Raw genomic sequence first — 12693 nt, 5'->3', positions numbered from 1 at the left:
TACCAAGTGATCCTTTTCACATTGTGAAATGATTTCTGTATGGACTTTTTATACAGCAGCTCAAATTACATTGCAAAACGCGGATCAGATTTGTAATGAATATTCTCCGTACCTCTACATCCAGAAAACTTCTGGGCTGGGCTTGACACAGCATATTTAACAACTGGAGAATTAACTCCTCCACATACTGTAATGCATCTTCGGTAGAGGAAAGTTTAGGATGGACTTGCACCTGAACCTGTACGGAACAGAAGAATCAGTCTTATTTTTTGTTCTGCCCCAAGTTATATGCTTTACTCACAAAAAAAAAAAAAAAAGACAAAAGAACAAGCCAAACAGTTTAGAAAAATCCAATGAGAACTACATGTGTGCTGAGCTCTATTAAGGCACGCTGGACAGAGAAGCGAAACACTCATTTACACTTGCTAGGAACACAAACCTCAACTATTAAACGTACTCAAATGTATGTAAGTAATATTTCATGTCAAAAAAACAGCTAATTAATAACGGTGTTCAGCGGCGCAATTAGGAAAACTCCTTAAACACTCTGCATAAATTCGTCTTTCCACCCCAACTCTTACACCACCGTTTGCAGAGCACGCTGTAGATGTAGGGTTTTGTCCCATTTACAGCCCCCTGCACACCACTCAAGCTACAATAACAAGATCCAGAACTTTTTTCAAAGGCGGAGCACTACAGAAACAGCAAAGATATTCAAAGACTTTCCCATCTGGGAATTCTCACTGGTGTAAACCCACTGAGGCACACTACTCGGTGCTCCTCCCAAAGGGTTGGGTTACCAACTTATTTTTCTAGACAGCCATCTGAAGGGCAGCACAGCTTCCCCCTGCACTTCTGCAGGTAACAAAATAGCACGGTTTTAGCCGGTTTAAGTTTCAGGTATGCAAAGCTCCCTGCTCCAAGAGCTTCGAACTGACAGGCAACCTCAAGCACTGATGGCAAATATTATGCCAGAGCAAGCTGACTGCTGACTTTCGCAACACATTTCAAGCCCCAATTTCATCATTTTACCATTCCCACTGCACTCAACTCAAAATGCCTCCAGTTCTCCCAATCACCTCCAGAAGAGCTTAACCACCTTAAACCAAACCCCAACAATCTGTCTCATCCCAATATTAAACCCATGCCTATATTCAAATCCCGCTGCCATAATTATTTAATTTCACAGCTGAGTTCTCATTCCTACTTGCAGCTATAGCAAGAATTAAATGTTATGAAGTTCAAACACGCAACAGCCTCAAATAGAAATCCACTTGCTTGCTAAGGCACTCATTAGCTTGAAAACTTCATGTCTGGGCACAGCCCTGGTGCTCACTTCGCTGCTGTAGAGAATTAAACGCACTCGATCAGGGGTTTAGTTACTTGCAGGTTGTGTACCGTGATCCACTAGGTCTTAAAGAACGCCTCCGACGTTTGCTGCTTTTTTTAAACTTGAAAACACTGTTCGGAGAGGAGAACTTCTCCCCACGTGACTAACGAAAAGAAAAATGAAACTGTTGGGGTAAGAAAAATACCAAGAACTTGGCCACGCACAGCCACAGCGCGTGTTTTTGGAGGTACCTGCGGAACAGCATCCCCAGCAGTCCCAGCGATCATTTACAATTCAAATACCGATGTCTGAAACACTGCACCAGCTCGGGACATTTTAACATCCCAAATTACAGACCTGCAGGAGACTCCTCTGAAAGATCAGAGCTGATCTGAGCTGCCTGGAAGATGCTGTCTCAATTTATTTTAAGGCAGAACTGAAAAAAAACGTCTATTACGTGAACCCTCCGGATTGCTCTAGCATTTGGTACTTAGAGAAGTATTAAATTTCTGAGTCAATCAGGCAATAAAAAAATACAGAATGGGATAAAACTGAGTGATGAAAAACAGCTCTGTTTTCTCCTTTTCTTAGAAGGCAGATTGTGGAGAAGGGACTCGCCATCCCCTGCCTGCCTGTAATTGTCTATAGGAGTAAGAACAAACAAACAAACACCACGCCGTGACCTGAAACATGATCTGCAGTCAACCGAAACAAAGTCAACACCGATAACCTACTTCTTGTTCAGGAGATAAAGTTCCAGGCATTTTTGCTAAGAGGTTGTGTTTGGGGAGCAATTACACCCTGCTTCTCGAAGGCCAGCGTCTGCTGGCAGCGCCGGGCTCTGCCTCAGCACAACATCCACCTCGGAGGAGAAAAACATCATGAGGGTGCCTCCGGCTGGCCGGCACAGTTTATCTCCATTAGGCAGGCAGTAAATAAGCTTCATTGCTACTTAAGTGAGATTTAGTATCATTTAGGGTTCAAAGTCAGCCCTGCAAAGGCAAGAAAACAACTAGTCCGACGGGGAAAATTACAGGACGGCCCGGTGCACGGCCAGCAGAGGAACGTGTAATTTGGGTATCTGCGCCCCGGCAGCACCTCCAGGCTGGGGCCGAGGAGCAGGCAGTGCCCGAGGAGGTCATCAGCTGGGGCGTGATGCAAGAGCGGCGGCGGCGGCACGGGGTTTGGAGAGGGAAGGCAGCAAGCGAGGACATCTGCTAGCGGGCGCCGCCACGTGACCCAAGCCAAAAAAATAGTAATAATAATAATAATAATAATAAAAGGAGATCGAGTTACCGGGGGGGTTTCCAGCCTTCGCAGACAGTCCGCTCAGATTCAAAATTAAAAATTATAATGCTAATTAAAAGCAAACAGGCAGGCCACCCTGCCTTATCAGCCCTGAGATGCTGGAGCACGGCGTGAATCCCACCAGCCCCCTCGCCAGCCCATGTCAGGAACAGGGGCGATAAAAACAGAGGAACAACTTCTGAAGTGTAGTGATGTTTGGATAAGATCCTTATCGAAGCGTTTAACCTCTCCCTTAAATAATGACAGAACCCATCCCTTCCCTCCCACACACACCAAAACGTCTATCTCGTGATAAGGGGAATTACAACAAGAACAGCTTCAAAATTTTTTGACCGAAGCTTCAGTTCTCCAAGATAAGCCACCAAATCCTGAGGGGAAAACACAACCCAAAATGGCTAGAAACCCCTGCCTCCACTGCTCCATTTCACCCAATTCCTTCCTTTTTTATTTTTTAAGACATGCAGGCCTTCTTCCCTTGATTTTGGAATGGAAACAAAGCCCACCAGGACTTTCTTTAATTGAAGACAAGCCAAGCAAGCCTTTCTTGAACAACTTTCTGTTTATGAACAGAGAAGCTACAACCCCTGCTTGTGAAAATTTGTAGCACTTCAGGAACATCCTATGACCCTATGACTTGGCATCCCCCTCCTACCCCTCTTTTCTTTTAATAAAATCAACAAGAGCAAAGAATTTCTGTCAGGAATAGCAACAAATTACAAATCAGGCACCAGCAAGCCTAAACTGCCTGAAAAAAAAACAGAGAAACAGACTAACACATCTCTGCAATCAGATATTGTTGCATTGTTCATTAAAATTTATAACCCTTAGCAACTTGTTCTGTATAAAAAAAATTAAACATTTTTGATAAAGCATTTTCAAGCAGTAAACCAGAACACAGACCTGTTTCTCATAGGAAATATACGATCTAGACTAAACCCAGAAGGAAGGCTGAGTCCGAGGGAAGCAGATTTTACAGCTCCAGCTTCCACAGGGGTTTTATTTTCCAACTGGTCCAACACAGCAGCTCTGAGGCTGGCCATAAAATAATCCAAAGCCGAGCCCAGACCAATATTCTGCAGTTTATCCCGCACTAAGGAGCTGTTTGTTGAATTTACTCTGTGAGCTTTCCCTTTTACTTGTTGTCAGTCTGCTTGGTACTGAACCAAGCCCCCTTCACAAGAGCTTTCAGTTACCCCTCCCTCCTGCCTGTAAGAGGGAAGGGTGATTTACGTTGAACATGAAGCTGAAAAATCTCAGCATCTGCTGAAAGCATCTCTGTAAGAAAGACTGCAGAAAAAGATAGAGAACCGCGTGCCTTCACGAGCAGCAGAAGCTTCAGAAAGGCGGATAATGGAGGGAAATCATCTGAAAGCTACACAGCAAACCAAAATGCACAAGCAAAGCATCTTCTGTCAGGCAGAGAACGTCATTTCCATAGCCAGGCAAGGATACCCATCTCCCGGGATTCTGGCACAACATCAAAGTGTGAATCAAGCACCGAGATGCACTCAGCACACAAGCACGCGTCGCTGCCGAGCACAGGTACCACTGCACTGTGAGTTTCTCTCAAGCTGAGGCACTCGTAAGAAAGCTGAAGGAAAAGCATCAGGTTTATCACAGCAGCTGGAGAGTAAAATGGAAGAAGCTGCGATAAAACAGGCTGCAGAAGCAAAGCAAGCAAGCGCTGCCCTTCCCTGCCTGCTTGGACAGCAAATGCTCCCCTGTTACCAGCGGGGGGAATCCATCATTTTCCTCGCACTGCAACATGGTGGGAAGAGGCTGGGCCTCTGGCACCTCTCCCGAATCAAAGACCAAGCTGTTTTCCAAAACACAGGGCGAGACTCAACTGATTACAAGCATTTCTCCAAACCTCCCAAATACCGAGGACGGATGTGGAAAACACAAGCCTTCACAGCCAGATTATGACATTCTTAGAAGCAACCTGGCGGCAGGGCAGGCTTTTTTCTTTCCCCCCACTTGGGTTGCTCTGAGAGTCTTCACTACCGTTACACCCCTCGTTTTTACACAGCACAGCTTTTGTTAATCTGCCCTCGATGACTACAGAAGTACTGACAAGCAGCTGCTTATCGCTGAAGTACTCCAGGATGAAATGTTTTACGGACAGCTTGCATGAATGAGTGTTCTCATAGAGCAAACACCCCATAAAAACAGTGTTTTCTTTTTTTTTTTCTTGTACAACTCCACTGATACTCGGCAATTCTGCAGAGCTTACTGCACTTTTCTGCTGTTTACTGAATTTTTCAGGGATCAAGCTAAGTAAAACAAGCACAGGGGTCTTAAATCCGCACTTGAGCAACTTCAGGATCTTAACTTTATCCTCCGCAGCCATCAGAAGCACAGGGAATCCAGAGCTATCAAAACTTAAGGATGTCCTACATCTGCAGTGAAACGGTGCCAAGAATAACTACTGCTGCTCGTTACTCAGAACAGCAATTGGGCCGTCATCAGTTTAGAGAACGAGATAATTAAGTCAGGTAGAACTGTTTGTGTCAGCCACGGCTTCCCAAGCCTTCTGAAGTCACTTCAGGAACTTCGCTCGTCTCTTTTGCTCCATGAAAGGTAGAAGAGATTGACTAGGTGACACACCGAGGATCTGGGAGCACACTGCCTGGAACAATTCCCTTGACTGAAGCTGCAAATCCTCCTCAGCTGTCAAACCACTTCAATCCCATCACTCTGAGCGCAGTACATTCCAAGAGCACCCCTCATTAATTGCTCAACTGCTTCAAAACAACTCGAGGTATTCAAGCGGTGGTACTCCTACATCTGTATGGTAAGGAAGTTGTCTTCTTTCTCTAAATGATCAAACTACTGAAGGTAGCCAGCAGTAAGGATGACTTTCTGCAGTCAAAACCAACACATCAGGGAAGAAGCAAGTCATAGCTATGCGGAGAAATTCCTACTGTACAAGAGTTAAATGAGCAAGATGAAGCCCCAGGGAAAGATGTTCAAGAAAAACTATCCAAAAGGTTCTGCTCAGACGGAAGCATGCACTAGTAAAAGAACACCTCTGTTTGAAGAGGCATCGCTGTGCAGGCGTCTCTTCTCAGCCTGGTTTCAGAAGTGTCCAAAATCCACGTGTCTCTGTCTCCAGCCACCCCAGAGCTCTGGTGTGTCGTGTGTCTTGAGTCCTCCGTCTTCAACGCCGGCATCTCACCTTCCATCCACTTCTGCAACCACAATTTCAAACACCAGCCGACATTCTTACTTCCTTTTCTTGTAGCTCGTCACCAGGATTACTGCCTTGTGTCGGCGGCTGGGAGGCTCTGTGACACTCCTCTTCTGATGCTTCAAAGTAACAGTGACCAGGCAGAGAAGCATCTCTCACTACACATCATTTTCTTCCTAATTGAGTGCACTGGAGTATATCTTGACAGGATCTGAAGAAGAATGGGAAGAAAAGGGATTACATTATGATCTGAATGGCACAAAAGCTGCTTTTTGCAAACACAGCTGTTAAATGCAGAGACAGTGCAATACAGAGCCTATTGTTGAGGCCCATGTCTAATGAAATACATGGCACACGCTCTTGAGAATTTATTGATGTAAAGAAGTGATTTATTCTTACTACATGTGCCTGGTTTTGTTGCTTGATAAAAAACACAGAACCAAGGTAACACAGTGGGAAAAATAAAACCCTTTCAACAATTTTTAAGAAAAAGGATTCTAGCATTGTTGCTCAAGCTCCACTTTACAAGCCAACGTGAAGTTACAGAAGAGTAACTGCAGCCTTCCCCAGGAGCTGGGAAAGCTCCATCGTGGTATACGTGCTTCAGCAACATTAAATTAAAACACCTCTCTCCTACTCGGAGATATTAATTCAGCGTAGGCCTCCCCAAAGCGTTAAGTCTCACTTGCAGCCACGCAGGAAAACATAACAATCCTGTCCGTGTACCTGGCAGGTTTCAAGGTGGAGCTCGGAAAGCAGCTGCTGCCACTACCTGGGCATGAGCTGGGAGCAGGGCAGGAAAATTCTCCTCCAGACACACATCGGCTTCGGACAACCTGACCCTGACAGAGGGAGCTCTCCCTCCAAGCCAGCTCTGCCCTTTGACCTTGCTGGCACACGCTGCCACTGTCTTTGTCTTAGTGGTCCCATACACGGGCTCCAGGGGCAGCGCTGGTCTCTGGCTGGCCGAGCAAGGGGCAGGGTCTCAGACCCAGCTGCCACAAAGGTTTTCCTGAGCGAGGATGGACGACTGGCAAAGCACGCAGGCTGCAATTCTCCCCAGCCTACCTGCCACTTATAACAGGCTCATTACGTTATGGGGCCTTTATCTAAAGGGCTAAACGCCCCAGCTGAGATGACTTGCACCCATGTAAGTTAGTAAAACACCCTGTTTGGCTTCTCCATTAATGAAGAAGCCATTAAGAAAACAGCTTGATGTTTTCATCGGCCACTTAGTTCCCCTGTAACTCAACTACTGGGCTGCTCGGTGAAGCAGGTGACACGGACAGGTTCTCCATTTCTACAGGGACAGGAAGCAGCAGCAGCCTGCGCTTCTGAAGCACACCGGGCAATAGCCTGAGAGAAGATAAGAAACAGGTGGCGACCTCATGAAGAGCTGAGGTTAGGAGTTAACATCTGCTAGACAGTTGTGCGTTTGAGTGTCAAGCCTCCAGAACTAACTCCACGTCACTGCTGCTGTCCCCCAGCCCGCAGCAAGCAATGGGGCACAACACAGCGAAACCAAGACAACGTACCTTGCAGGGCCAGTTTGTCATCCTCCGGAGCTTGTCACCGCTGGCCTTCTTCGTTGACTTCAGACTCCAGAATTCCTCCTTTCTGCCCAAATCCCTCGGCAAGCATCTTTAATCCAGGGTGGCTCCGTGACTGCCTTGCCCATTAGGATATAACCTTGTGCGTCAGATGTAGAGAGCAATTCCAATGTTTTTTCTCATTTTTGCCTTGAGATCCCCAGTCTACGTCCTCCTCCAGTACTCAGCACTGAGCCCGGCTCCAAGTTCGATGAAGCCCTGCTAATCCATGGAATAAAACAACCTCCAAAGGAGCGAGCTTGTACTGTTTTGAGACCTTGGGTGGCTCCGCTTTCCCCCCAGGCTCCAGCTGGGTGCTTGCAAGCAGCACAAGGAGCAGCCAGGTGGACAATGTACACACAAGTTTACTTTCAGAAAAGAGCCTACTGATGAGGGATAGGCCATTAGCACCACAAGCTATGGATGAGACAAGCAAGAAGACTTCCAAGATCTGGATGAGAGCATGCCCGGAAAAATGAGGCGAGAGGAAATTCGGAAGAAATACTGCACCGGCACAACTGCAGCGCTTGAGCTTTCCAACCCACACCGGGGGATGCAACAGTTCGGTCAGCCCTAGGAGCAAGTGCTTTGAGGGAAAGCCGCCTTTAACCACGAGAAATATGTAGATTTGTATAACATAGCTGTGTTGGGCTAGGAAAGCACTAAGCTCAGTCTGAGCAGCAGCAGCCACTTCCAGCCCCTCAAACCTTCTCCTTTTGAGCTCCAAGTGGAAGAGAGACCCCACAAACACCCCCTCACGAGGAGCCCAACACCCCCACACCCCCAGCTCTCTCCGCTGGCTCCCTGTGGAGTCCCCACACCCCCTCAGCACCCCCCCAGCGCCGTGCCCAGCCCCTATCTCCCCTTTGAGGCCAGCAGGGCGCCCCGCGGCCCGCCGCCAGGCCGTGCCCGGGCCCTCACCAACCTTCTTGAGGGCGGGCACCAGCAGCCCCCGCCACTTGGGCGCGTTCTCCTCGCTGAAGAACTCGTAGAGCAGCGGCTGCGCCTGCATGCTGCCGCCGGGCCCGGCCCGGCCCTGGGGGGGGCCTCAGGGCGGGCGGGGCAGCGCCGGGGACGCTAGGCCGCGGGGAGCGGGAGGGAGCGGGCGGCCTCCCCCCCCTCAGCGCCTCGCCTCAGCAGGAGGCCCCGCGGCTTCCCTCCTCCTCCTCCGCCTCCGCCGCCGCTGCTGCTGCCGCTGCCACCGGCGGCAGGCCCGCAGCGGCGGGGGGAGGCGGCGGAGGCTGCCGCATCCCCCCCGCACGGGCTCTCGAGGGGCGAACCCGCAACGGAGCGGGAGGGGAAGGGGAGAAAATGGAGGGGGGAGGAGAGGGGGGGGGGGGGCTCCGCCTCAGCCGCCGCCGCTGAGGGCGGGGTCGGGAGCGCGCCTCCGGGCTCGGCTCGGCCGCCGCACGGCTGAGGCGGCGGCGCGTGCGCGCAGCCCCCGCTGGCCCAGCAGCCTCTCGGCGGGGGCCTCCGCCCCGGCGGCGTGACGTCACGCGGGGAGGGGAGGGAGGGGGGAGGGAGGTGTCTCCACCCCCCCCCCACCCCCTCCCGGTGCGCGCGCGCGCGCGTGAGCGGTGCTGAGGGGGCGGAGGGGGTGGAGGAGGCTGAGGGCGGCCACAGAGCCTGAGGGCGGTCACAGAGACACAGACACACACAGACACACACAGACGCGGCTCGGGGCAGTGCCCAGCGCCCCCCGGAGCCTGTCCCAGTGCCCGAGTACCTCTGAGTGCAGAACCTGTCCCCAACCCCCAGCCTGACCCTGCCCTGTCCCAGCTCCATGCCGTCCCCTCGGGTCCTGTCGCTGTCCCCAGAGAGCAGAGCTCAGCGCCTGCCCCTCCGCTCCCCTCGTGAGGGAGCTGCAGGCCGCCATCAGGCCTCCCCTCGGTCTCCTCTGGGCTGAACACACCAAAGCACCTCAGCTCCTCCTCGTACATCTTACCCTCCAGACCCTCCACCATCTTCATAGCCCTCCTTTGAACTCCTAACTTTCACATCCTTCTTACACTGTGGCACCCAAAACCACACACACTACCTGAGGTAAGGTCCCTTCCCTCGACCTTAACGCCTGATGTGCCCCAGAATGTTCTCAGCCCCTTTGGCTGCCATGGCACACAGCCTCAGAGCCAACTTGCCATCAGCCAGAGCCCCCATGCCCCTTTCCACAGGGCTGCTCATCCACCAGGCCCTACAGATGTAGAATCTGGCATTTTAGTTGAACTTCACATGTTTGGTGACTACACAGCCCTCTAATTCGTCATGATCTCTCTGCAAAGCGTCTCTACCTTGGAAGGACTCAACAGCTCCTCCGAATTTAGCATCCTCTCCAAACTAACTTAGTACACATTCAAGTTTGATGCACTTCAGACTTTAGTTGTGCTGGGGGAGTCAATCCCCACCAAGCATCCACATGTATCCTGTTCGCAATGGGCTCAAGGCCTTGCTGCCTGCAGGCCACAGCTGGCTCCTCACGGGCACAAGGACACAGGTCCCATTTTGGGGTGTCAGGAGATGGTGAGGCAGCGTTACTGTGCCCTGGGGAGCTCTGTCACCTGTTATTAGAATCACGGAATCACAGAATTTCTAGGTTGGAAGAGACCTCAAGATCATCAAGTCCAACCTCTGACCTAACACTAACAAGTCCTCCACTAAACCATATCCCTAAGCTCTACAAGAAAGATGCAGGCATCTCACACAAAGCCAAGTCAGTGTTCAAGTAGCACAAGAACAGCCTCAGGGGTAAAAAATGGGAGAAAAAAAGGCCAGAAAAAGCAAAGCTGGAACATAAATGATGCCCTGTGGTGTAAGCGGGACAAAGTCCATGGTGGTGTGCAGGGCCTGGCAGGAGGGGGCTGGGAGCCACAGGCAGATTCAGTGTGCTCTGTTCTGCAAGGTGAGGAGCCAGGGACAGCCCGAGGGCCAGAGGAGGATCCAGTGTGCTGCTGCCAGGACCACAGAGAGGGAGGGAGACGTGGAAACCTTGGCAGGTTGCTGGAAGGATGGTTTAGGGCCAGCTTTCCAGCTGGAAGGAGAGCGAGGTGCCCACACAGATTGCTTGGGCAGACTGCGGAGTCTCCCTTTTGTTTCAAGGTCACACAGACACCTGGCAGGAATGGCATGCACGTTGGGAGGCTCACTTAATTAGTATTTGTGGAGCACTCTGAGGACAGAAGATGGTCCTGAGACGCTGAGCAGCACCCCAGCATATAATGGATGGAGCTTCTCAGAAAGAGACGTCTTCACCCTGCAGCTCCGCCTGTGGCGCTTCTCCTCCAGACAGATGCTGCTGGCTGAAGGAGTCAGGCTTCTGCCTTGAACATGCTGGGACGACGATGAAAGGAGGGGGATTCACATCTCAGAGCTGTTTGCTTGGCCTAGCAGGCTGCTGGCACAGTCAGGGACGCCATCTCAGCATCTCGCAGGCTGGGGCGCTCACCACCGTATGGAGAAAATTCAGTCTGTCAGCATTTAAATCCTGAGGCGTAACACCTCAGCTGCTATCAAATATGTGCAGCGCTTGTGAAATTACACTTGTGCTCTACTCGCCAACATTTCTATGGAGATGAAGGTCCCAAGTTTTTGGACTAAGGCTCCTAAACACCAGTGAATGGCCTGGATGATGCTGGGGCCTGGGCAGGAAGGAAACGCCATCTCCCACCTGAGCCCCCGGCATTGCCCGAGCAGGCATGACTTGGGCTGTTGGTGCAAGGCTGTGGTTGCTTGCTCGGCTTTTCTTTCTGCAAAGGAACTGAACAACCCCACTTCTCACTTCTCTTCAAGAAGCTCAGCCTGAGGTGGGACCTAACCTCAGCCCCTGCGCTGCTCACAGCTTGGCTGCCAGGTTGGCGAGTGCTCTGTCGCTCAGCCACTTCCCCATATTAGCAAGGGCCGATAGCTAGAAGCCAACGCTAGCAGCCAGAATGGAAGGGGCTGGGAGGAGAGAGAAAAAGGGAAGCCACTCAAGCTGCCAGAGAAGCTATTTGAACTAGCTGCAGGCACATGCCTTGCTATAAGCTCATCTGGCCTGGGATTTGTGTTCCTGGCTCTGGCCGTGCTCCTTTCAGCCAGCCACACGCACGTTCTGATCCCATCTGACATCAAGGTAGGGGTTTTGGAAGCTCCCAGTGAGGGGGAAGCTTGAGGAAGCTGCTTGTGGCAATTGCAAATGTAGCAAAGGAAAAGAAGGTAGAAATCTACCTTCTGCTTATCCGGGTTCCTGGGCTAAGCACAGGGCAGCTGTCAGCAGAGCAGCGCTGTTCTGCAGCAGAACTAGCTCTGCAGCACAGACCCCAACTCCTGCAACAGAATAATCCCTCAAAAAAAAAGCAGGAACCCTTCCCTTCTTCCTCCTATTCCAGGCTGGAAAGCAGCACATAGGAGCCAAGTTGTCTTGGCTGTAACAGTAAATCTGAGACAGCCTGTCCTAGCACAACGATCTCCTTCCCACTTCCCCGTCCTCCTTGAGTTTGGTGATCAATTCCAGCTGCAGCCCAGCATGCATCCTTGTACCAAAAATGCTCAACCAAAATAAAAACCATCTTCCCCAAGCTCCTGTTGCCTGGAGTTCAGCAGTGGCCCAAAAGCCCCAAACAACACTCCAGTGGGCCCAAGCTGCTGCAGAAACCTAAGAGAAGGAAGCAAGTTTAGGGAGCTCTCATTTGTGCATCAGCCATACTGTACTTTGTTCAAGTTTTGCTACTTTTTGCATGTTGAAGTGAAGAATAGTCCACAGGAGGGAGGATGGAAATCCCCCCTTGAGCAGCAGCAGTACAAATGTGCTGTAAAACACCCAGAACTTCTCGCCTTTTCTGAGAATTCAGCCTCTCTGCAGCGGGGCTGGTGTCACCACCTCTCCCACAAGGCGTAACTGAGGTTCAGCGCAAGGCAAGAGATGGGGCCAGCAGAGCCAACAACTCACAGGCACAAAACCAAAAAACAACCCTGCTGAAAAAAATAAAAATAAAATTTTGCAACCAAGAGAGGAGGGGCTAAGTTACTCTAAGGGGAAAAAAAAAAAGAAATGTTGGAATTTGGAAATACGTGTCCAAAACACAGATACTTGTTGCCTAAGGGGGAGCAAGAGTAATGATACCTACCCTCAAGTGCTAGTCTAAATGCAGCAGACCTCCAGCAGCCTGGTCATACATACATTCAGAAATGCCCAGCTTCTGCATTTGGCACAAACATTTAATAGCAGAATTCAAGACTCAGTACGTTCCATCAACAGATTTTAGTCTTTTGTGGAAATTAGTGCAGGTGGTAATCTACTTGTA

At 50.5% G+C, this 12693-nt stretch overlaps 1 protein-coding gene across 1 annotated transcript in view; it reads right to left on the bottom strand.

Annotated features, from left to right (window-relative positions):
• SOS1 (SOS Ras/Rac guanine nucleotide exchange factor 1) overlaps positions 1 to 8832 on the bottom strand; it is a 48065-nt gene extending 39233 nt beyond the window's left edge. The window contains exons 1-2 of the mRNA XM_027453477.3: positions 8343 to 8832; positions 113 to 238 (exon numbers count right to left, since the gene is read on the bottom strand). Coding sequence (XP_027309278.1) covers positions 113 to 238; positions 8343 to 8429 — 213 coding nt within the window. The 5' untranslated portion in view covers positions 8430 to 8832. The remainder of the gene's footprint in view (positions 1 to 112; positions 239 to 8342) is intronic.
• Between the last annotated feature and the right edge of the window lie 3861 nt (positions 8833 to 12693).

This window comes from Anas platyrhynchos, chromosome 3, assembly GCF_047663525.1.
Source record: "Anas platyrhynchos isolate ZD024472 breed Pekin duck chromosome 3, IASCAAS_PekinDuck_T2T, whole genome shotgun sequence".
Classification (NCBI taxonomy): Eukaryota; Metazoa; Chordata; class Aves; order Anseriformes; family Anatidae; genus Anas; species Anas platyrhynchos.
This window is presented reverse-complemented; position numbering and strand designations above follow the sequence as displayed.